General features: G+C 42.1%; 6 protein-coding genes across 13 annotated transcripts; 3 read left to right on the top strand and 3 right to left on the bottom strand.

Annotated features, from left to right (window-relative positions):
* The first annotated feature begins 2,129 nt into the window (after window positions 1-2,129).
* On the top strand, window positions 2,130-3,532 carry Desi (DM4/DM12 domain-containing protein Desiccate). Its single transcript, XM_020959010.2, has 5 exons — window positions 2,130-2,530; window positions 2,586-2,721; window positions 2,779-2,932; window positions 2,992-3,178; window positions 3,235-3,532. Exons 1-5 carry the CDS (start codon window positions 2,436-2,438, stop codon window positions 3,446-3,448), a joined length of 786 nt encoding a protein of 261 aa, XP_020814669.2. The 5' UTR covers window positions 2,130-2,435; the 3' UTR covers window positions 3,449-3,532.
* LOC110189028 (uncharacterized) lies at window positions 3,510-5,229 on the bottom strand. The gene is made up of 4 exons (XM_020958991.2): window positions 4,928-5,229; window positions 4,696-4,857; window positions 4,467-4,630; window positions 3,510-4,411 (listed from the first exon to the last, which is right to left on the bottom strand). The coding sequence occupies exons 1-4, from the start codon at window positions 5,059-5,061 to the stop codon at window positions 3,732-3,734; spliced, it is 1,140 nt and encodes a 379-aa protein (XP_020814650.2). The 5' UTR covers window positions 5,062-5,229; the 3' UTR covers window positions 3,510-3,731.
* Window positions 5,230-5,273: 44 nt separating this feature from the next.
* On the bottom strand, window positions 5,274-7,162 carry mRpL37 (mitochondrial ribosomal protein L37). 2 transcript variants are annotated; one of them, XM_086839450.1, is made up of 5 exons: window positions 6,621-7,162; window positions 6,218-6,565; window positions 5,878-6,158; window positions 5,375-5,823; window positions 5,274-5,307 (listed from the first exon to the last, which is right to left on the bottom strand). In XM_086839450.1, exons 1-4 carry the CDS (start codon window positions 6,794-6,796, stop codon window positions 5,399-5,401), a joined length of 1,230 nt encoding a protein of 409 aa, XP_086695576.1. In that variant the 5' UTR covers window positions 6,797-7,162; the 3' UTR covers window positions 5,274-5,307; window positions 5,375-5,398. The 2 variants fall into 2 exon arrangements, with proteins under 2 accessions (XP_086695576.1, XP_020814649.2); XM_020958990.2 differs by having other exon boundaries at window positions 5,274-5,823.
* Window positions 7,163-7,181: 19 nt separating this feature from the next.
* On the top strand, window positions 7,182-18,440 carry Kul (Kuzbanian-like). Of its 7 annotated transcripts, none has more exons than XM_020958966.2 (10): window positions 7,182-7,320; window positions 8,322-8,633; window positions 9,763-9,955; window positions 10,019-10,412; window positions 10,480-11,491; window positions 11,854-12,107; window positions 12,170-12,888; window positions 12,950-13,115; window positions 13,177-13,249; window positions 13,479-18,440. In XM_020958966.2, the coding sequence occupies exons 2-10, from the start codon at window positions 8,525-8,527 to the stop codon at window positions 13,523-13,525; spliced, it is 2,967 nt and encodes a 988-aa protein (XP_020814625.1). In that variant the 5' UTR covers window positions 7,182-7,320; window positions 8,322-8,524; the 3' UTR covers window positions 13,526-18,440. The 7 variants fall into 7 exon arrangements, with proteins under 7 accessions (XP_020814625.1, XP_020814622.2, XP_020814623.2 ...); XM_086839448.1 differs by having other exon boundaries at window positions 7,187-7,347; XM_086839449.1 differs by lacking the exon at window positions 7,182-7,320 and adding an exon at window positions 7,722-7,911.
* Window positions 18,284-19,908, bottom strand: LOC110189011 (dehydrogenase/reductase SDR family protein 7-like). Its single transcript, XM_020958967.2, has 5 exons — window positions 19,550-19,908; window positions 19,344-19,487; window positions 19,059-19,275; window positions 18,758-19,003; window positions 18,284-18,692 (listed from the first exon to the last, which is right to left on the bottom strand). The coding sequence occupies exons 1-5, from the start codon at window positions 19,709-19,711 to the stop codon at window positions 18,481-18,483; spliced, it is 981 nt and encodes a 326-aa protein (XP_020814626.2). The 5' UTR covers window positions 19,712-19,908; the 3' UTR covers window positions 18,284-18,480.
* CIA30 (complex I intermediate-associated protein 30) lies at window positions 19,853-20,977 on the top strand. The gene is made up of 2 exons (XM_020959006.2): window positions 19,853-20,410; window positions 20,479-20,977. The coding sequence occupies exons 1-2, from the start codon at window positions 19,934-19,936 to the stop codon at window positions 20,893-20,895; spliced, it is 894 nt and encodes a 297-aa protein (XP_020814665.2). The 5' UTR covers window positions 19,853-19,933; the 3' UTR covers window positions 20,896-20,977.
* Window positions 20,978-21,028: the final 51 nt, after the last annotated feature.

Below are 21,028 nucleotides of genomic sequence, written 5' to 3'. Positions count from 1 at the left end.
TCATTTTTTGGTCTCATAAGAATGATGTATTAATTTGCAAATTCTTGGCAACACTTTTGAATACCTTGAATAATTATGGTACATTTTAAAAGCGCCTACATATTCAATTATTAGTACAGACCCTTTTTATTTTGTTGTAGGTATCAGAATACCAAAATTATGTATATATTCCAATTCTTGGCAACATTTTCGCAAAGAATGAGAAATATTTTTCCCCAGTTCAAAATTCAATAATAAACAAAAACATAAATATGGTTCAACAATTTATTGTAAACATTAAAAATGCTAAAAATAGTTTTGTGTGCTCCCTAAGCCTCTCAGAGAATTTTAAGGGTTATTAAAAAATGAGTTTCACATCATTAAGGACGTCATCATTAGCAACTAAACTTTTGTTTAATAAACATTCTAAACTTTCATATATTTCGCAGATTTTTAGCAGACTTTTGGCACTCAAATAATAAAATAAATGAGCTTTAAGATTAAAATCCTGACCAGCAATTTATGGGAATGAGTATCACCTGTAGAGCAGACCGGACACAGTGCTCTTCCCGCAGATATATATCTGGAAAATAATAATTAAACAAAATAAGATAAAAATAAATGCTGTTTTCCAACAGATTTGAGGCCAGAGATTACTCATACGTTTACAAAAAGGCGGCTAGGCTCTCATGTATTTGTTAGCATATAAATAAACTGCACATCATCGCATAGCCACATATTAAATCGCCTGTGTAGGTGTCTGGCTCTTGTACATAAACAAACAAAAAAAATATATACATACATATAATAAAGAAAAACCATGGCAGAAAGTCAGAAAAGCAAATTCTTTATGACATTAACCTTAACGAGAGGCAATGAATGACTCGTAATTTCAAGGCTGCCAAAATCACACTAATCGGAGAACAAATATGCCATTGAGCGCTGTCTTCGAATTTTAATCATTTCATTGTGTCAATTAAGAGTAACACATAAATTATAATTTCAATGCAATATTTGTGTCGGAAAATAAGTAATTCGGGATGAAATAAACTGGACAATAACATGAATTTGTTATGTTAGTTAAAAATGCCAATTTGTTATTATCTTAACATAACAAAAAGTATCAAATGGTTTTGCCTTTGTAAAATGTCATGTAAGACTAAGTAATCAAATACAAAACGTTTATCTTTAAGTACATGTAAATGATCAAAAAATAGATAATAAATAAATAAATGATAATTATATATTTCGAATCATTACACTTATAAGTACACATTATACAAATATTTGATTTATAGCCAAAATATTTGGCACATTTAAAAGGCGTCGAAAAATTAATGATATATCATCTATATTTGCAATTAGTAAAGTATTTGATTTAAGTATGCATATAAATTTCCATGTATTTGTTGTAATTTATTATTATTATTATTAATGTTCTACCAACTCAATAGGAAATAGCCCAAGATCAAGGCCAAACTAAATATGTTTTTAGTTAATTAATCTTCATCAAGGATACTTTTCTACATACTGAAATATTGAAAACAAACATTGATGGTTCTAAAGAAATATCTATTTTGTAGCGAAATTTGAAGGTCAAAGTAAGATGACATTATCTTTATTATGTCAAATTAATCTACAAATAGTATATTAACTTTATTTTGTTATATTTTTTGTACATTTTACTGAAATGTAAGTTTTGTATATAAAGATTAGTTATCTAAATTAGTTATCTAATTACCTAAAATACGTCATAGATTTTATCGAATCCTTTTGACTGTGAAAAATAATGAAAACCCATATATATTCGGGCTTGTTTTGTATATTTACAAAATAAACAAAGCGATGAAAAGTCAGTGACTTAATACCAGAAATCTTTTGCTCGAGTGCCCCTCATAATGATGCAAGTCTCACAGGTGCAAACACTTCCATGTGTCTCCGGTTTTAAGTCGCGATTTCGATACAAATATATAGTACTTACATATATATGAATTTCTATATATTTTCCATTGCATGGCAGCGCAATTTTTCCACCCACAAAGCGTGGTTTTTCGGCATTTCGTGGCTGCGATAATTTCGTTAAATAATTGAGTATGCAATGAAAATTGCGCATTACAGCGACATAAATACAATGATGCTCCTTCTCCGTTGTGGGCACATATATAGTAAGTGCCTATATGGTTACAAACACCTGCTCACTGCTCAGTCGTCGTGGTAGAATGGGTTTCTTTCCTCACTTTTCCCAAATACCCAACATAAACGGCATTCAAATCTGCACGTTGGCTTGACATTTTGTAATTTTAACAAATTGCTTGAATTTTTGTCGGTTAACTCCTATAAATAGTGGAGTTTCTGCCATTTGAAATATTAGTTTGACGCTGAAAACGTGACCGAGACCACATCGAGGATCAAATCGAAAACCCTTCAAAAATCAAAGGATACTACCAATCATCAGGATGAATATAAATTACCTTGTCATATTGCAATTGCTGGGAGTTATGGTGCTGCTGACCTATGCCAATGCCATTCCCAAATACGAAGAGAGCCATAAGTAGGATATACTTATCCATCCAAAATTAATACTCATTCTTGACGGATCTTTTCAGGTTCTATCCGGACAAAGGTCAGCGAGATCGGTCTTACTACAACGAGAACAAGACACAGCCCAGTGAACCGCAGACAGCCTCCACCAAAGATAGATTGGAACGTCTGGGATACACCACCGGCTATGGATCTCTCAATGTGTGTAAATGGTTTTGAAATTTATCGTGATAATTTACTTAATTTATCTGTGTACAGGGCTATCCCGGAGGTACTGGCCTTTCCGCCTACAATCCCATCAAACTCGACCTGGGCGGCGTGGTCTTGGGCACTCTAGTGGGCATTGGAGCCATCATACTGATACCTAAAATCCTGTCAGCCTTCCATGGTGGCTATGGCGGATATGGTCGAAGTAGGTGGTGTGTTTCCAGCTAGTCAAGCAGAATGTATTTCGTACTTAAATATCCACAGGTGAGGACAATGACCTGACACCCCTGAGCAGCATGATTAACAAAATCGACGATGTCCTGGGTCAGAACAACATTGACTCAACGAGTTGCATGCAGCGAGCGGTCTGTGGTTATGTTCGCTCTACGGAGTATAATATGAAGATTGGTTCCTCGGATCAGATGGATGAGTTCATTCATATGCTGTCGGAGTAAGCATAAATATTAATTTAAATTTATATATATTTTATGTTACATTTATTTTTAGAAATGCCCTCGTGGATTACCTACTAGATGGAACGGCTATAAAGGAGGCCCTGGAACACGGAAAGCGAGCCAATGACAGACCTTGTGAGGATGTGTATTCCAATTGTCCTTTGGATAGTAAATCGGCCACGGAAATACTGATGAAACTGATGCCAAAGAAAAACCCCCAAGGAAAGGGAAAGTCTTCTGGCATTCCTCGAGAAAAGAAGGCATAAGATAATGCCATATTGTTACAAGTTAAATACCCTTACAACCAAATATTATTCAACATTTAAATAAACTCAAGTGTGTTACCTTTATTTAACTGTGTTTTTAAGCATCTCCTCAGCTTTTCAAATGCGTGATTTAAAGCGTGAAATAACGATTTTCAAGGCCTAAGGCCATTCACCTTGCTATTCATCTGACTTTGAAATTAAAATAAATCACTAGGAGCCTCTACTTATATCTCTAGATTAGCAAGGCCTTGCTCTCTGAACTGGGTATTTTTCTTGTTATAGCTTAATTTTCCGACTCCGAGGTCTCGTAAGTGGCCTCGTTGGTGGTCAACATAATTTGTAATTGCTTTTCCTGCTGCTCGATCAACGGCAGCCATTGATCCGAAGGTGTGGTAAAGCTACTCGGTTTAAACTTTTGAATTTTCCCAAGATTACCCAACACCGACTTGCGATGCACTCGATTCTCCAGCATTATCTGTTCCAGCTTATCCACCAGGTTGTTGGACTCCTTGATCAGATCATCGATGGACTGGAGAAGGGCGTACCAGTCTATTTTCTGAGTGCCAATCAGCGTGTTGCCCCTCAACCGGAAGGGAAACGGAACGAAACTGCGCCACGGCTTGTACGACTCGATGATGTAGGGTATAAAGTGTCGATCCGATTCCATTTCGACTGCATCGTCATCAAAGTGCCAGGAAGCCAGCGTTGGAGCCAGGTTAGTATTGTTTTTACTTTTCGAAGTATGCTGACGCTCTGATTCATTGAGGTTTAGTTTCCGGATCTTGGCAATCTGATCGCCCAGCCGCTTTTCCACATCGGAAATATTGACATTGCCATCTTCGTCGGATGTTAGATACGAGTTTATCAGATCTTTGTTGTACGCTTTGGGTAGCAGAGTCTGGGTCTGACGCGAAGCCGTAGGCACAGTGTCGGTCATTTGGGACATGGAATAGGTAAGCACATCTGCAAGTATATACTTTAGTTTAAGGTGAGAGAATAAATGTTTAGTAAGACTTACACTTTTCACCATCCTTCTTTTTGGAGAGTTGTCCATCGGTGAGAATTCCAATGTCCCTGTGCAGGATCAGATCTTTTTGCACTCCAAAACTCGCCTCCTTCATCAGCTTCGTAGGGACAAAGTCCGTCTGCAGGGCCACATTGGCCTTGCCAGCTCTTAGCCGCCTGGAGGTTAAGTATAAAAGGGTATTAACTATTAGTATTAACTTAAAATAAAAGGTAAATAAAACCTGGAAGCATCCAATAACTTGGCCCGTAGCAGGGCACTTTTATCCGGCTTGGTAAGCGTCGAAACGCTAACCGCTCGCCATGGCGGGCGCTTTGCCTCATTATCCCTTTCCTTTTCCTTGTCGGCCGCCAGATCTTTCATGCGTTTCCAACTATTTTTGGCTCTAAATTTTTAACAAAACTTTTGTTTAATTTATATAAAATATATTTAAAAATGTAATACGAGCACCTTACCGACTCAATGATGCACTGCCCACACGAACGTTCGTCTGCGAAGTGCTCTGCTGGTCATCCACACTTTGCGTCTCGCTGGTTTCCGAGGATGTGCCGCTGTTGTTTGAGCTGGTGCTTTGCTTTAGCCTGTTCATGGTACCGATTTCTTCCCTTTTTTACCCCTTTAAACTTTAAATGTGTGTGGGTGGAAAAACTTTGCGAACGTCTCTATCAGCAGTCAATACATCGATGCATAAATTTAGTGCAGCACCGTTGCTATGGATCCGATTGTTACTTTGGGGAATGGGGAGCTGGGGTATCGACGTACGGATAACAAGGCATGGTAAGGTGAAAGGTAATTCATAGATTTACACCCGGTACTAGTCGACAGAGCTGCCGTTCTAGCGGTTTAATGTTAATTCCAAAATATTATATTTATAATTTAAAGATGATGCAAACAAAAAATACCTTGTAAACAATTGCATTTATATTTTAAGAGTTGTTATAAAACGCATTCAGTATACGGAAGACATCGCCGTTGTAATTCTCCAAATGCGTCCTTCCCGCCTCGTATTTGCATTCAGTAAATAGATCATAGTTCTGTCTATGGAACCAGTAGTTTCTCGTAGAGCTATCAGCACCAACATCTAGTGTATTCAGCTCAAGGACTCCAAAGTGGAACGTCCGACCGTCTGTCTGGACGCTCTGCACAACAATGGGCTTAGGAAGAGTCCCCTGCATAGATGGACCGTGCAGTTGCCTGGCTCGTGCCGCAGCCACCACGAAAGCCTTGACCAGTGTCCTTGCTTGCAGTTGGGATGTTGTGACCTCTGAGCCGTGGGTATTGCCAACCAGGTGCTTGTTGAAGACCGTGAATATCGTGTGGGGATGGGAACATTTAACATCTGTCCTTAGGGCTGTAAGATATTATGCTTTAACATCAATGCGAGCTACTAATTTACAAAACTCACGGTAGAAATTGTCTGTCACATAAATGTGGTTTTTCGGTATCGAAATGGTGCTCTTCATGGGATAAAGATCGGGCAGGTTTCCTTCAAATTTACCCTTGATCCCCTCAATGGCACGATTGGCGAATATGACTTTTTCGGCATTAACAGCAAAGCCTAGCAGGTCGCCGTCTTTAGTCAAGGAGGTCTTGAAGGTGGCATTATCTGCAAACTTTCGTTTCACAGAAACCGAACGTCCTGCTAGTTTTTCCACCTCTTGCAGGAGTTTGTTTACCAAAAGGCGACTGAAATGAAATTAAGCATTATTTACACCGCAATTAAGCAGTTGAGAGGTCTCCCTTACTTGACTCTGCCGTGGGAAATGCCGTAGGGCCGTGGAAGGTTAAAATTTGGTCGTTCCGGCAACCGCACCTTGGGCAGCTTCACCTGCTCCGCATCAAGCACGTGGGCAGCTGCAACAGCATGCCGTACACTCTTGTCAATAGAACTGGGCAGTTCCTGGCTGGCCAGGGCATCCTCGATCTGCTTGGGGAACGTTTGGATCTCGATGGCGTTGGTGAGCACCTGAGCCTGGGGCAATCCACCAACCAGTACACTGCCATCGGAGTAGGAATGGCAAGCGGTGGAGTGCCAGTTGGGATGACTGCTGTCCTCGGGAATCGTTGGCTGGCGGTCGCCCACTACCTCAACCCTGCGAATCACAAGTTATTCAGCATTGCTACTGGATTTTACTTTGTTATGCTCACCTCCTCCTTTCCTTTCTGGGATTCAGTATGTCTTCGGGAGTCTTCACAGCCACAGCCAATTTCAGGAGCTCAGCGGCAGCGCCTGTCTCCTTTGGCACACGCTTTCCCTGGACATGCCAGTGCTTCTTGAAGTGCCAGCCAATGTGCTGGGCACATAAAGTGTTGGTCAGCCGCATTTCAGTTAGGATTCAGCAAACGTTTTCGTTAAAAGAAATGAGTGGCCGGCGGACTGGTTATGAAATGCCCATTAGAGATGGGCAATACTCGTGACTACGATTAATTACTGAAAAGAATTTGGTCACACTTTGTTATGTTTACATATATCGATAGATTCGGAAATCGGTTTGGCGCCTTTTAAACGTCCGCTCTATACATATATTTATATTGATTAAACGTGGTTCTTCAATGTAGTATCTTTTAAAGAATGTCACAAATATGCTAAATGGATTTATTTAAACCACAAAATAGCGCTACCGCGCATTTAGCAAAGGTGACAGTCCTACCAAAACAGGTGGCAGCTCCAAGTAGCAACTGCCACGAAAAGTGGCAGTCCCACAAAACAGACTATTTAAAACTCGGCAACCCTGACAAACCGTCAGCGAATTTGGTGGATGGTGGGCGAAAACACGATAAAAAAATAAAAGTTGTTTCTGGCGAACAAAACCAATTGGAAATGCCAGTGTTTCAGTGACTGTGAAAAGTATGCAGATAAATCCAGTTAAAAACAGTAAATAAATAGTGCTCCGTTCATGGCTCGGGAAATTCGCTGCATTTAAGCCTGGATGATTAGGCAGAAGAACAGGTTTTAGGCCGTGGCAACAACGAAAGAGAAAAAACTTGGGACTGGCTTATACCATTTACGCCATTAGCTGAGGTCGCCGTCGATTGTTTTGTGTGTGTGTATGGGCTTACGGGCGTTTTGTTTTGTTGTCTGTTCAATATTTGGCTATATTGCCCAAATCCAATTAACAATTAACGGCTGAACGGGGAAAAAGTGCAACAATTTCTGACTAATTGAATTTTACGTGTATTTTATTTTGGTTTAAGACCAGCGCAACAACAACAGCGAGCAGCGAGTAGAAAAGAGAGCGAAAAGAGTGTTTCTTTTTTTTTTGTGTTTTTTTTCTTGGCTTAAACCAAAGCTCAGGTAGTCAGAATACACACAGGCACACGCACACACAGAGAGACAGTGAGAGACGTGCCTATACAAATGGCTAGCACGCAAAGCTAAAACAATAATTATCCAATTAAACGGTTGTCAAAGAATGCATTTAATTTCATTGGTCAATGGGTGAGCGAGAGAATGAGGCAAAAAGTGGTAATGAGAGCGAGCAACTAACAGTAATTTTCACGGGCATCCAATACGAGTGACTGTGTGTGTATGTGTGTCTGTCGCTCTCTCTCTGTGTTTGTGTGAAGTGCTAATGAGATGCTGTGACGCTCTTCTTCTTATTTGTTGCTTTTGCCATTTATGCAAAAAAACGCAAAAAATACAAAACAAAAAAAAAAAAACAAGCTTAAAAAAAATGCTAACAAAAGTTGAACAAAAGATTTCGCGCAAAAGGTGAAAGCCACTCGCGTTGCTCCCGCCGTATACGCAATGCCGTGCAGTTTCTTTGTGCGCCGCGCGAGACCGTTAATGCAATCATCATCGCCCGCTCATAAACGTTCCGTTCTCCATTCTGCATTCTCCGTTCCCAGAGAGACGATGCAGACTGCCAGAGCCAGTTCCTCGCAGAAACTCCACGAATAAGAAGCCACAAACCATGTGATGCAGCAGCGGAGGTCGAGAGGTCGGAACACGCAGCCTACAAGTAGCTAGGTCAACCACACACAACCCCCGCACCACACACAGGCACGCAGACGCCCGGACGCGGAACCAGAATCCACGCGACAGCCGCCAGATGAGCTGGCTGCCGGGGCTCCTGGGCCTGCAGCTCCTGCTGCAGTTCCTGTGGCTCCTGCGGCTGCCCGGCGAGCTGCTGGCCATTCCCACGCCGCTCAAGTTGCCAGGTGAGTTTTTGTGTACTTCCAGGGGTGCCATCATAAAGGCGAAAGGATTATAAACAAATTTAATTTCACTAAACAGTAATATCCCCAAGAACTCCATAAATGGTTTTAATTAAATTTGATATTAGTTCCATGTCAATTTCTTTCTTTGGAGTCTGTGAATCCAGTGAAGGACTCATTTCCGACCCTATAAATCCTATATATTCTTGATCAGCATCAAATGCAGAATCGATCTGGCTATCTCAGGCGGGAAAATAAATTTCTCAAATTTTTTCAAAATTTTATAATGATCATTTTAATAATGATAATCGTTAAAATGATCAAAAATTGATAACAAATTTTTATATCTGAAAATTTTAAAAAAAGTATGCAGATTTATTAATCTAATAAAATCCAATATAGAAAAGCTTTCCGAACTAAAATTAAGCAATTTTTGGCTCAGTTATGAGTTTTTTACTCTTAGATTGTTAAAAAAAATTGTCATATTAAAATAACCATAAATACCATTTCAGAAAACTCGAGTATTTAAAGCTTTTTTAGGATCCGATATCCGTTTTGATCCTAGACATCATAAATTATTAGTTAATAACTTCGTCATTCCTATGTTAGTTTTCTTATTTTTTAATATTACTTTAAAAAGGATAAGGATAAGTTGTCCTAACCATTTTAAACAAGTATAATTTGGCATAATTCGGCAAACAAATATATGACTTAATATTAGATTTTAATCAATCTCTTCAGCATACAATATTTTTGTCTACTAAAAAAATTATTAGGCTCAATACGTTAACTAAAACCTTTTAAAATTTTTACTATAAATCAAAGAAGAATATAATTATATGCGTATATAATATGCATGATTTCCAAGTTACGCCTTGATAACCATATTTGTAAAATAAAGCCTTCCATTTAAGTCAAACAAAAGGCTTTACATTAATCAACTTTTATTTAAACAAAGGTTAAAAAAATCTCGATAAAAAAAATGGTAAACTTCATAAGAATGACCTTAGCTGCTGTAATTAACTTTTGAATTAATTTTGAGCTCTTAAGATTTATTACCATAAGTCTTACCTGTTCATCACTGTAAACTCTCTTCATCATTCACTAACAATTCTCTTCCTTTTGTGTGCAGGTTACACCCACAGGTTGACTCCCTACATCAAACACTGGGAGGCGGCGAACTTCGATCGCGGTGTGCTGCAGGCGGCCCAAGTCAGACACCTCGAACAGGCTCGCTTCCGGCAGAAGCGACATGTGGAGGAGGCCAGCTCCACACCGAGTGGCTTGGCGCACACCATTCGCTTAAATTTCTCCGCCCACGACAGGTGAGTGCACTTAAAAAGCAATGTAAAATCATTTAATCATCAACCACTTTCGACCTCCCGCAGAGATTTTCGCTTGGTGCTGCGTCAACAGCCACATTCGGTGTTCGCCCACGACGTGGAGATCGAAAACACACTGGGCCCCATCGATTACGATGTCTCCCGCATTTACACAGGCAGCCTGGAGGATGACGAGGCGGCCCATGTACAGGCTATTCTGACCAGCGACAACCTGCTGGACGGGACGATAGAGACTCAAGCTGAGCACTATTACATAGAGCCGGCGCAGCGGTACTCCCAGCAGCTGGCCGAGAGTGGTGTCCACAGCATAGTCTATAAGTTAAGTGATGTAAATATGCAGAAGGAACAGTTTACAGGCGGAGGACTCAACTCTGCGGCGCCCGTTAAGACGCACTGCGCCAGTGAGAAACTGAGAAAGAAACGCTGGCTGCCAGAGGAGGTGAGATTTCAGGGATTTCCTGTTTAAACTTGATAAACTCTACTTAAAATCTTAATTCTTCCTGCAGCTGGCCATGTCGGATGCTCCTGCGCCCACATATAATCGCAATCCGCCCCTGCCGCTGGATTTGGAGGTGCCCTACAATGACGACTTCCGTGTGCTGGCCTCCGAAGAGGACAAGAGCGACGAGTCGCCCAGGAAGTACCCAACAACATCCACAACCAGAAGCACTGTGCGCAGCACAGAGAGCTTCCTGGCCACGCTGACGAAACCCACGTCGAATCGCAACATACTTGTAAATAACTACAATCCCTCCAATGTCGGCGAGGGCAGTCGCAGCTACAGCAATAGCAACAGTAATAGTAATAATAATAACAATAGTGGTGGCAGCAGCAGCAGCAACAACAACAACAATGTCCGGAAGTTGTACACGAAGCACAAGAACATCATTGTGAGCACGTACAATCGACCCATCGAACCGGAATTCGGTACGCCCTACGAGGAACCCAACAACAATGGCAACAGCAGCAGGGGCGACCTGCCCAGTAACTTCTTCAATGCCAATTGGACGACACTATTTCTGGGTAACCAAAACAATGGCAATGACCGGCCAAGCCACAAGACGCACGTGGAGATTATTACCAAGAATGGAGCCACCAAGAAGCCGAATATAATTGTGAATAACTATAATCCTGAGATTATATTTGCTCCCAATCCGCACAATCCGAGCTTTAACAGCATGCTCATGACGAATCTTCTCAGCGGTCGTGGCGAGGATATTCATAGTTCCCCGCGTCTGCTCTACGATCGCAAGACCACTTGCATGTTGTACCTGCAGGCGGATCACACGTTCTTCCAGAAAATGGGCTCAGATGAGGCATCCATCGAAGCCATTACGCGGCATGTGCAGCGGGCCAATACGATATACCGAAATACAGACTTCAACAATGATGGAAAGCCGGATAACATTACATTCATGATTAAGCGCATCAAGGTGCACAACATGAACGCGATGAAGGATCCCAGCTATAGATTTCCGGGAAACTATGGAGTGGAGAAGTTCCTGGAACTGTTTTCGGGTAAGATATGGTAGTAAGCACAGTGAGATGAAGTGTTTGATTGATTGATTTGTTGTCTTTGACTCTCGGAGATTTGTTTTCATTAAGTATTATTATCGTCATCAGTGTCTGAGATGTCAAATTCATTAATTTATTGCAAACTCTTCAAGGTTAATGACTGTGTTTATTTAAGAAGTAAGCAAACATTGATGACATCTCAATTAAAAAATGGCCATTGACCCGCAAATATGTTGTTAATTTTGGTTCCTAACCAATGACATGGTTGTTTCTGTAAGACCTTGAGCAAACATTAATCATGAATTTGTTGTCCCATCATGTTAGATTATTTATTTAATATTTATTGATTTTCTTGTGTCTTGCAGAGGAAGACTATGATGCCTTTTGCTTGGCCTACATGTTCACCTATCGGGATTTCGAGATGGGAACTTTGGGTTTGGCCTGGACAGGTGATCTGAAGAACGCAGGTGGTGTGTGCGAAAAGAATGGTCACTATAGAGGTTCCCTAAAGTCTCTGAACACGGGCATAGTCACCCTGCTGAACTATGGAAAGCATGTGCCTCCCGCTGTGTCACATGTGACATTAGCCCACGAAATTGGTCATAATTTTGGCTCTCCGGTGAGATTTATCTTAAATATTTCTCTAATATATAATAATCCCCTATTTATTTAAATATATAGCACGATCCGGAGCAGTGTACGCCTGGTGGTGAGGATGGTAACTTCATCATGTTTGCCCGCGCCACGTCGGGAGACAAGAAGAACAACAACAAGTTCAGCACATGCTCGTTGAAATCGATAGAGCCAGTGTTGAATGCCAAGGCACGTTCCATGAAAGGTTGCTTCACAGAGCCGCAGTCATCGATTTGCGGCAACGGAGTGGTGGAGCCGGGTGAGCAATGCGACTGCGGCTGGGAGGAGGATTGCAAGGACTCGTGCTGCTTCCCCATGTCGCGGCAGCCGCGTATCGACGAGACTCCCTGCACCCTGACACCGCATGCCCGATGCAGTCCCTCGCAAGGACCTTGCTGCACCACCGACTGCAAGCTGAAGTTTGGTGATAAGTGTCGCGATGACAACGGCTGTCGGGATCCTTCGTTCTGCGACGGACGGGTGCCCCAGTGTCCGCCATCGGTGAATAAGCCAAACAAGACCATCTGCAACAAGGAGTTCGTCTGCTACATGGGCGACTGCACTGGGAGTATTTGCCTGGCTTATGGCCTTGAATCGTGCCAGTGTATTCCGGGGCCCCAGGACGATCGGATTAAGTCGTGCGAGCTGTGCTGTAAGCTACCCGGCGAGGATAATCCCTGCCGCAGTTCATTCGAGTGGAATGAGGCTCCCTTCGATGTGCCCGATATGTACTCGAAGCCGGGAACGCCCTGCAATGACTACAATGGGTGAGAATATCTAAAGAGCTTTAATTAAATTAAATGTTTAATATCCCTTCTCCTTTTTCAGATACTGTGACGTCTTTCAAAAGTGTCGAGAGGTGGATCCCTCTGGTCCTTTGGCCACTTTGCGAAAGCTCTTGCTTTCGGAGGAGAGCATTGCCACCTTCAAGAAGTGGATGCAGCACAACTGGTACACAGTGGCCCTGGCTGCCATTGGCGTTATCCTGCTTCTGGTGAGTATACAAACTATATATCATTATTTATAATATAATATATTATTTGGTTTTGAAAAAGTTAATGAAACTGATAACGCAAATGTTAAGGGATCAGGTCGAGGCCAAAGCGCAAGCTAGGGCTGAGACCTTGGGTGAGCGCACTCTGATTTCCAGTGCCCAGTAAAATCCTGTAAAATTAATGGAGAAATCACTCATTTAGCAGTTGATTTTAAAGCTAATTTTGATATAAATCTTTAGGCTAATAGTCACTTTAACATTTATCCCAGTTCCAATTGATAACCTTTTATTTTTAAACTTTTTAATATCTAATTTCGTTTGCAATAACCTTGCCTAATCAATATTTTCCAATATTATCCACAGGCGCTGAGCACAAAGCTGCTGGCGAAGCGATCGAATCTGAAGCTTAAATCCGTCACCATTATACACAGTGCCACCACGGAGACAGTCAGGCTGCCGGAGAACAACAATGGAGTGATAGTACACACCGCCGTGCGGACAAAGGTTCCATTTAAAAAGAAGGTACGTGGTGAGAGAACTAAGAAACCAGGAACGGCGACAACGGGAGCGGTGACAGGAGTGGCTGGAGTAACTGCAGCAACTGGTGTGACATCCCGAGGAGCTGCCAAAAACATTGTCAATGCAGAGCCCAAGAAGACAACACGGTCCCAGGCTATAAACAAGAAGAAATCCCTCGAGGAGGAGCCGAAGAAATCGAGCAAAAAGCTGGGCAAGCACATGAAGGAAATTATCGACTACTCGCACCGCAACAACAACGGCGCAGATGATGCCTCCAACTTGTCGACCACCAATAACCACACCAACACCTTTGGTAAGGTGCAAAAGTGGCTACTGGAATCACCAATTGTGGCACAACCTTTGTCCCATATCGAGCACAGTTCTCGGGTTCGCAAAGTGATGAGCAAATCGCAGTCAACGCCCGAAAGGCTGGTGCAAAAGACGCCCCAAAAGACCAAGTCCATGGGTAATCTGTCCAACGAGAAGGTCAAGCTACAGGTGGTGTATAAGCCGCCCTTCAAATTCTCCCTGCGTCTGTCCAAGAAGCCCAAGGTGAAGACCCATGTGGTGGGCGCTGGAGTTCGACCCAAGCGAGGCCAAAAGACCAGTGCTGGCCGAGCGGCTGGACCATCTGCCTCTGCCACCAAGGATGCCACGACACGCGCCAAAAGGAGTGCCCTGCTGCTCTGCAACGAGGCTGAGGACGACAACCAGATCCTCACTCTCAACGAGCCCAACTATGAGACCTTAAAGCCGCCAACGCCGCCCCGTTCCATGGAACATTGCTACGAAAACGTGGATATGCAGGTCGAGGCCTCCTCATCGAAGCCCAGCAGTAGCAGCAAAGTGGCTCCTAGCTCGCAGAATAGACCGAGCCTCCTTGAGGCTGCTCCTCAACCAGCGCCAGTGCCTGTCCAAAGGAGCTCCTATCGCAGATCAAACTCTCTGTCCAACCACAATCCCTTCGCAGCAGCTCCTCGTCGGAGCAGCAGTAAGGCCAGCGGATCGGTGAACTTAACGCGCAATTTTGGAAGCACTCAGAATCTGATCAATCTAAGTCAGAATCTTGCCAAAACCAAAAAGCGCAGCAGCTTGAACCTTAAGGCTAGCAGTGGAGGAAACAGTGGAGCAACGAGGGGACCCAAGGATCCACCTACAATGGCAGTTGCATCGCCTCAGAGACGTTCCTCTTCGAATGCGAATCTACGCCGGGATAGCAGTGTCTCCTCTTCAAAGGCAGTACCCGTTCCTCCGACAAGAAACTCCCGGAACAGCTTCAGCAACATTCCCAGAGCAAGCCTAGGAGGAGGAGGAGGAGCGAACGGTAACTCCAGTGCCACTTCAGGGCCTCCGCCCAGTTTCTCTCGCCAATCTTCCAGCAGCACAGCGACCAGCAGCTCCTCTCTTGCTCCACCTGGAGCAGCCTTGCAACAATCCGCCTCTACCAGCGCCATGCAGCGCCAACCGCCCACACAGCCCACGAGAAGAAGCCTCCAAAACTTTCGGTCGCGTTCCAATGCAGCTGGTCCACCGCCCCCAGTTGCTGGTAAGCCAGGAACAGCAGCGGGAGCACCTGCTGCTGAGAACAACGAGCTGCCCTCCGATCTGGAGGTGGTCGTCTCCGATGTGGAGAACCTGGTTAGCTAAGGGCAGCCGGTCCGGGTCCGGTTCCCATTCCGATTCCGATTCCAGTTCCCCAAACCAACCAAGTGAAAGTGATAAGTCTTAATGTTAGTTATACAAATTGTCGCATAGGTTTACTTGCATACATATATATATATTTGTACAGACATTACATTATATATATGTGTACTTTACACTGCCTTAAACTTGCCGTTTCTGCTGAATATGTGAATACCACGCCCACTCACCCGACACTCGGACACACAGACAACACTCAACTCAATTCAACCGCATTCCACGCACATTGCCACGCCCATATAAATACCCCGACCAAGACTGCATCACAGCAGCGTCCACGGAACCAATCACCCAAGCGCCCAACCCGCCCACTGAAGCCACTAACGCCACCGCAATCCCAACCGCCAGCCGCACTCACCGCACTTTGTACCTTTAAAACTGTTTACTGTTGTACTGAGTATTGTGTAAATTTAGTTTTGGCTAAAAGTATCATGCTACCAGCTGCAAATTTTGTGAGTTTTTTAAAGATTTATTTAGTTTGAAAATGTATATTTTTGTTTAAATTCGATTTGAAGATCTTAAAACCCCGAATTCAGTCGATGTTACTAGCTGTATAGTAAGATTTGGAATGATACTTCTTCTGTAAGATTTTTCGATCTTATGAATAAGATGCTAAACTTTGATATATTCAAATTATAAATATCAATGTTGCATTTAGGATTCAAATATTGATGTTTACAAAACTATTGAATAGTATATGCGAAGTGTTTATTTTAATAATATTTAATCCTTTATTTAAATCAAAATTTGCAGTTGGTAACATGGCCCACTATATACTATTAAGTTGAACCATTTCGATTGTGCGTTTTTCAGAGCAATGAATGAGCTTTACCTATAAACATTAAAATATAACTCACTCTCATTATCAAAAACACAGTTTACAACACACCATCGAAATGGTTAACCCTATTTAAACTCCCTATGTTGGCCGCTACATGGCACCTACTTTCAATTAATTTTAAAACAGTATTACTGAAAATGTTATGTACCTTCTACTATCATCGATCGATTTATATATTAGTTTGGCCTGCTCTACCTACTACAAAGTTTCGAACAACGATCACTACGAATCATCTGAACTTCGACGACACACAGAACAATACAAGGTGCTATTTTTAGTAACGAACTAAAACGTAAAATATTAGCCGAGAACATTTCGTAAAATCCTTTGCATATTTTCTCAAGATCAAAACTAAGATTAGGAACGCATAGAGGAAGAATGGGGTTGGAGGAGATGTAGCCTATAGATAAGATGTGGAGCCGGGGAAGTTGCAAATAAGTTTACCGAATAGATTCAGAGATAACCAACGATAACTGTCAATAAATCAAAAGCATCATGCATCGAAATGTAGGTTTTTAGAGAATGCCACATAGAACTCCCAATCACCCCACCTGTTGACACGCATCCCATAGATCCCATAGAGCGAGCTGGGGTGGCCCTTACAGGGTAGCTCTGCCGGCAAATGCAATTCCTTAGCTGTAGTGTAAATATTATATCGACAGGACATAGTTTTATATGCAATACCGAATTAGAGCAATGAGAACAAACAATAATGAGACACCTAAACCTACGATATTGATACGCGCCTAGGATATACATATAGAGTCACATTCCGTATCGAATCACACTGCAAGCGGCTTTTGAGTAACACACACTAACCCACAACACACCCAGCAGCAGCAATAATGATCCGTAGGATAAGTTAACAAACAATTGATATTTGTAGCTATATGAATGTGTAGGAAATCAAAGGCGTATCATAATTATATATACACACACGAGCATTTGGGTATATTTTTGTGAAATATACATATTGATAAGAGATATGGATCATAACATATATGTATAGTAAGCTCAGCTCAAGAAACCGACAACCGACCCATAAAGATCGAAAACGAGACAGAAAAGACAGTTAACGCGTAGGCCAGTAAAGAAACAGAAACGGAATAGTTACGAGTACGCGACAATCGCTTTGAAATGCTTAAAGAATAATGGTAAACTTGAAGAAATCGAATTAAAGTTTAGTTTCTAGTTATTTCAATATGAAACTATACAAGACAGAGAGTCAAAGGTAATGCCAAAGGCCTTATAATATCAAGACAATTAACGCTATACCAGAGCGCCAACGAAAGCCGATCTGTATGCATTATATTTTTAGATTTCTGAGATTTCCACATTATTCTAACAAGAGAGGCGCGCAATTCAAATGTATAGACGTTATAAATCTTGGTGCTATAAGGTCTTTGGTAAGGGCAAACAGGCAAGCAGGCAAGTGAGTTGAAACTTACCAAAAACAAAAAATAAATAAATAAAAACTTATAAAATAACGAAGGATATAATAAATGCCAATGTTTGTGTACTGTATATAATTAAATGCAAATGATTATTGTCTAAGCAAATGGATGGAAGTATTTTGAGCGTGACAAAAAAAAAGACTATTTAGCGCGAAATGAACAATTTTTGTGTAATGTGTACATAAAAGATACCGATTGATTTTAATCTAAATATATATACATAATTATAAATGTAATTGTAAAACTGCAAAAGATTTTTAAATCTGTATGTGTATTGTGTACCTCAATTGTAATTAATTTTTTTTACATACTTTTCACGAGATGGATTAACGCTATTTTTATAATTTAGCTAAATGAATTATATAAACACGATCCCTAGTTAATGGCCAGTTTTAAATGTCCCTTACCCAGCCGATGACCCCACATAAAATACAACATGTGTAATTTTGTCAATTAAGAACGCGTAAATGTCTTTAAGCGAAGCGAAACGAACGAAAACGAAATGAAATGAACAAAAAACAAAAACCGAAGAGCAAAGAAGTGAATATTAGCATTTTACGATTCATATATAATTCAAAACAATAATTAATTAATTAACGTATGTATTATGATTAGCGAACAAGACAAGCACATGTGTGACAATTCAGTTGTACTTTCTGTTACGATTACTACAATATTTTATTTATTAATCTTATTGTTAGGCATTAACACGAATGTATCTAATTTTTAACCCGAACACACACACATGCGATACTTTATAATTTCCTCATTTTAAGCAAAATTCAATTAACAATAAAAACAAAACTAATACTTAAGGACGTTTCACTTTTGATTTAAGTTATTTATAAACCTAGTTGGCTTTTCGATCAGCCTTCTCCAGCTTTAGGGCTCGTTTGGCCATGATCCAAAAGTACAGACTCGGGCAGAGATGCCTTAGGTAATAGGCAACCTTGGCCTGGATATCACTCACAATAATATCAGGCTCCTTGCGAAGAATACACTGAAGAATGCGCTCCGCCAGCTTATCAGGAGACATGCCCTTGGCCGTGGTTTCATCCATTTCTTGAAGGGAAATCGAAATGGTTAATTAAAATAGTATTAGGGATTTTTGTGTTATTTCTGCTCACTTCCATAACTGCTGCCCGATCCTGTTAAGGCATTCAGCGAGAGCTGAGTGCGTATGTAGCCAGGACTTACGCAGGACACGTTGATATTCTGGCTGGCCACCTCCGCACGCAGGGAATCAGCAAAGGCTTGCATGGCATGCTTCGAGGCCGAGTAAGCGGCTCTCTGAGGAATGGCAAACTTTCCCTGAACAGAGCTAATAAAGCAGATGTGGCCACTGTTTCGTTTTACCATGGAAGGAAGTAGAGCTGAAATAAAATAAGACATTTAAAATAATTTTCTTAAAAACAGAGCTTAGCTTACCCTTAGTTAAAGCCACACTGCCAAAATAGTTAACCACCATCACCTTGAGGTCCACATCTACAGCTGTGGAAGCCACATCTGCTCGCACACTAATACCACCATTGTTAATGAGTATGTCTACCTGATTGTAAACGGCCAGCACCCGGGTGACAAATTCTGGAATGGAATTCAGCTCAGCCAGATCAAGAGCCAGCACAGTGGGTGGGTAAGCAGGGTCCTGGATAAAAAATGATGCGATTAATTAGTTCTTAACTAAATGAAATATTAATTTAGCAAATGCTTTACCACATCCAGAGCCAGCAGATCCTTTTTAACCCGCTCCAATTCCTGAGTTCGACGTGCCGCCAATATCACTTTACACCCAGCACGGTAGAAGACATGGGCCAGGGATTCACCCAACCCCGAACTGGCACCGGTGATGACCACCACCTGTTAATAAGTTTACATAATTAATTGGATTCCCTTAGTCTTCAAAGCTCTATCAAAGTTACCTTTCCTGGCAATTGATTGCGGTATTTCTGAGCCCTGAACCGCTGCCAGATATTGAAGAGAGCCAACGGCAGGACCACCGGCATCAGGATGGTGCCCAGCACCCAGTAGAGCACATTCCAGTCGCTGCTGGGGGCACATTTTTCCAACTCTTGCACTTTCATTTTCCTAAAGCGCGCAGGAACTTTGAACTCTCCGACAATGCAAAATGATTAGTGAAGGAAAAACAAATCGCATATGACATTCACATGGAACTTAATCTACACAGCTGTGTCTACGCTTCTCTGTGAATGGCAACCTCAATCAGCTGTTGATTGTTACGTTATTGCGTTTAGCGGCCAGTTTATTGTTTAGTTAAAAACTATAAAAATTAAACAAATGCCGCGATGAACAATCTCCTGAGACAAGGACAACGCCTGGCCTTGGTGTTACCGGCTGCTGCTCAACAACAAATCCACACCACAGCCGTGCACAGGACTTTCTGGGAGCGCGAAAAGAAATCGGGTTACAAGACCAAGTTGCCGGAACCCTCAAAGAAGCAGCTCATCATAGACGGATTAAAAGATCTCAAGGAGGAGATCAAGCTGTGGCGCAAGGAGGTCAAAGAGCACCTGGAGAGTGACCCGATATTGGTGTTCCGGCCGGGTGAAACGGATGTGGTCTTTGACTTTAAGGCGCCCAATGTGCTGGACAACTGGACGGTGACCACGGATGCGGATCACGGTGAGGGCAAGAGCACTGCATCGCTGGAACTAAGTGCAGCAGGAGCGGGGCTCTTCCACGGCGAAGTGAACTCGGATCACACCAAAGATGGCATTATCAAGAGGACGGGCTATGCGAATATTCGTACAAAGAGAGTGCGGGTACGTTGACTTGAATTTGAATTTGAATTTGATTGGCTTCCTTTAGTTAATTCTTCTTCCTTTTGTAGAAATCCTTTAAGCGAGAGTCCACCTACGACTGGACGCAGTACAACATGCTGATAATGAAAGTGCGAGGCGATGGACGCAGCTACCTGATCAACCTGCACACCGAGGGCTACTTCGATCTGATGTGGAACGACATCTACCACTATGTGCTGTATACCCGCGGTGGACCCCACTGGCAGATTGCCAAGATACCCTTTTCCAAGTTCTTCATGTCCTCCAAGGGACGTGTCCAGGATCGCCAGAGCGCCATTCCTTTGAACAGGGTGACACACTTTGGTTTCTCGGTGGCTGCCAAGAAGGGAATGGATGGACCCTTTGGCTTGGAAATAGACTATGTTGGATTGCAGTATGATCCCAGCCATCACGAGGAGTTTGCCTATGAGATGTACCAGACGCCCAAGTACATTGTGGCTACGTAGCGTTACGTAGCGCGTTACGTTACGGCAACAGTGTTATTTAATTGTTAAAGAATGTGAGAAATACAGTAAATAATGATTTACAGTGACTTTTTTCTTATTTGAAACCATGCTGTCCAGCAATTCGCTTGGGAAT

Source organism: Drosophila serrata, unplaced genomic scaffold (assembly GCF_035046125.1).
Source record: "Drosophila serrata isolate PLE 108 unplaced genomic scaffold, ASM3504612v1 contig_376, whole genome shotgun sequence".
In the NCBI taxonomy this organism is placed as follows: domain Eukaryota; kingdom Metazoa; phylum Arthropoda; class Insecta; order Diptera; family Drosophilidae; genus Drosophila; species Drosophila serrata.
This window is presented reverse-complemented; position numbering and strand designations above follow the sequence as displayed.

What these genes read in the sequence shown, in the direction of transcription:
- Desi (XM_020959010.2), top strand. Translation starts at nt 2,436, where the DNA reads ATGAATATAAATTACCTTGTCATATTGCAATTGCTGGGAGTTATGGTG. An exon ending in CCGGCTATGGATCTCTCAAT is followed by an intron (nt 2,722 to 2,778) that starts GTGTGTAAATGG and finishes ATCTGTGTACAG; the next exon opens with GGCTATCCCGGAGGTACTGG. An exon ending in TTCATTCATATGCTGTCGGA is followed by an intron (nt 3,179 to 3,234) that starts GTAAGCATAAAT and finishes ATTTATTTTTAG; the next exon opens with AAATGCCCTCGTGGATTACC.
- LOC110189011 (XM_020958967.2), bottom strand. Translation starts at nt 19,711, where the DNA reads ATGAAAGTGCAAGAGTTGGAAAAATGTGCCCCCAGCAGCGACTGGAAT. An exon ending in CAGTGTGGCTTTAACTAAGG is followed by an intron (nt 19,004 to 19,058) that starts GTAAGCTAAGCT and finishes ATTTTATTTCAG; the next exon opens with CTCTACTTCCTTCCATGGTA. An exon ending in ATCGGGCAGCAGTTATGGAA is followed by an intron (nt 18,693 to 18,757) that starts GTGAGCAGAAAT and finishes TTTCCCTTCAAG; the next exon opens with AAATGGATGAAACCACGGCC.
- CIA30 (XM_020959006.2), top strand. Translation starts at nt 19,934, where the DNA reads ATGAACAATCTCCTGAGACAAGGACAACGCCTGGCCTTGGTGTTACCG. An exon ending in TTCGTACAAAGAGAGTGCGG is followed by an intron (nt 20,411 to 20,478) that starts GTACGTTGACTT and finishes TTCCTTTTGTAG; the next exon opens with AAATCCTTTAAGCGAGAGTC.
- mRpL37 (XM_020958990.2), bottom strand. Translation starts at nt 6,796, where the DNA reads ATGCGGCTGACCAACACTTTATGTGCCCAGCACATTGGCTGGCACTTC. An exon ending in ATTTCCCACGGCAGAGTCAA is followed by an intron (nt 6,159 to 6,217) that starts GTAAGGGAGACC and finishes ATTTCATTTCAG; the next exon opens with TCGCCTTTTGGTAAACAAAC. An exon ending in TGTGACAGACAATTTCTACC is followed by an intron (nt 5,824 to 5,877) that starts GTGAGTTTTGTA and finishes AATATCTTACAG; the next exon opens with CCCTAAGGACAGATGTTAAA.
- Kul (XM_020958963.2), top strand. Translation starts at nt 8,525, where the DNA reads ATGAGCTGGCTGCCGGGGCTCCTGGGCCTGCAGCTCCTGCTGCAGTTC. An exon ending in CACGCCGCTCAAGTTGCCAG is followed by an intron (nt 8,634 to 9,762) that starts GTGAGTTTTTGT and finishes TTTTGTGTGCAG; the next exon opens with GTTACACCCACAGGTTGACT. An exon ending in AACGCTGGCTGCCAGAGGAG is followed by an intron (nt 10,413 to 10,479) that starts GTGAGATTTCAG and finishes TTCTTCCTGCAG; the next exon opens with CTGGCCATGTCGGATGCTCC.
- LOC110189028 (XM_020958991.2), bottom strand. Translation starts at nt 5,061, where the DNA reads ATGAACAGGCTAAAGCAAAGCACCAGCTCAAACAACAGCGGCACATCC. An exon ending in GGCAGTGCATCATTGAGTCG is followed by an intron (nt 4,858 to 4,927) that starts GTAAGGTGCTCG and finishes TTAAAAATTTAG; the next exon opens with AGCCAAAAATAGTTGGAAAC. An exon ending in AAAGAAGGATGGTGAAAAGT is followed by an intron (nt 4,412 to 4,466) that starts GTAAGTCTTACT and finishes ATATACTTGCAG; the next exon opens with ATGTGCTTACCTATTCCATG.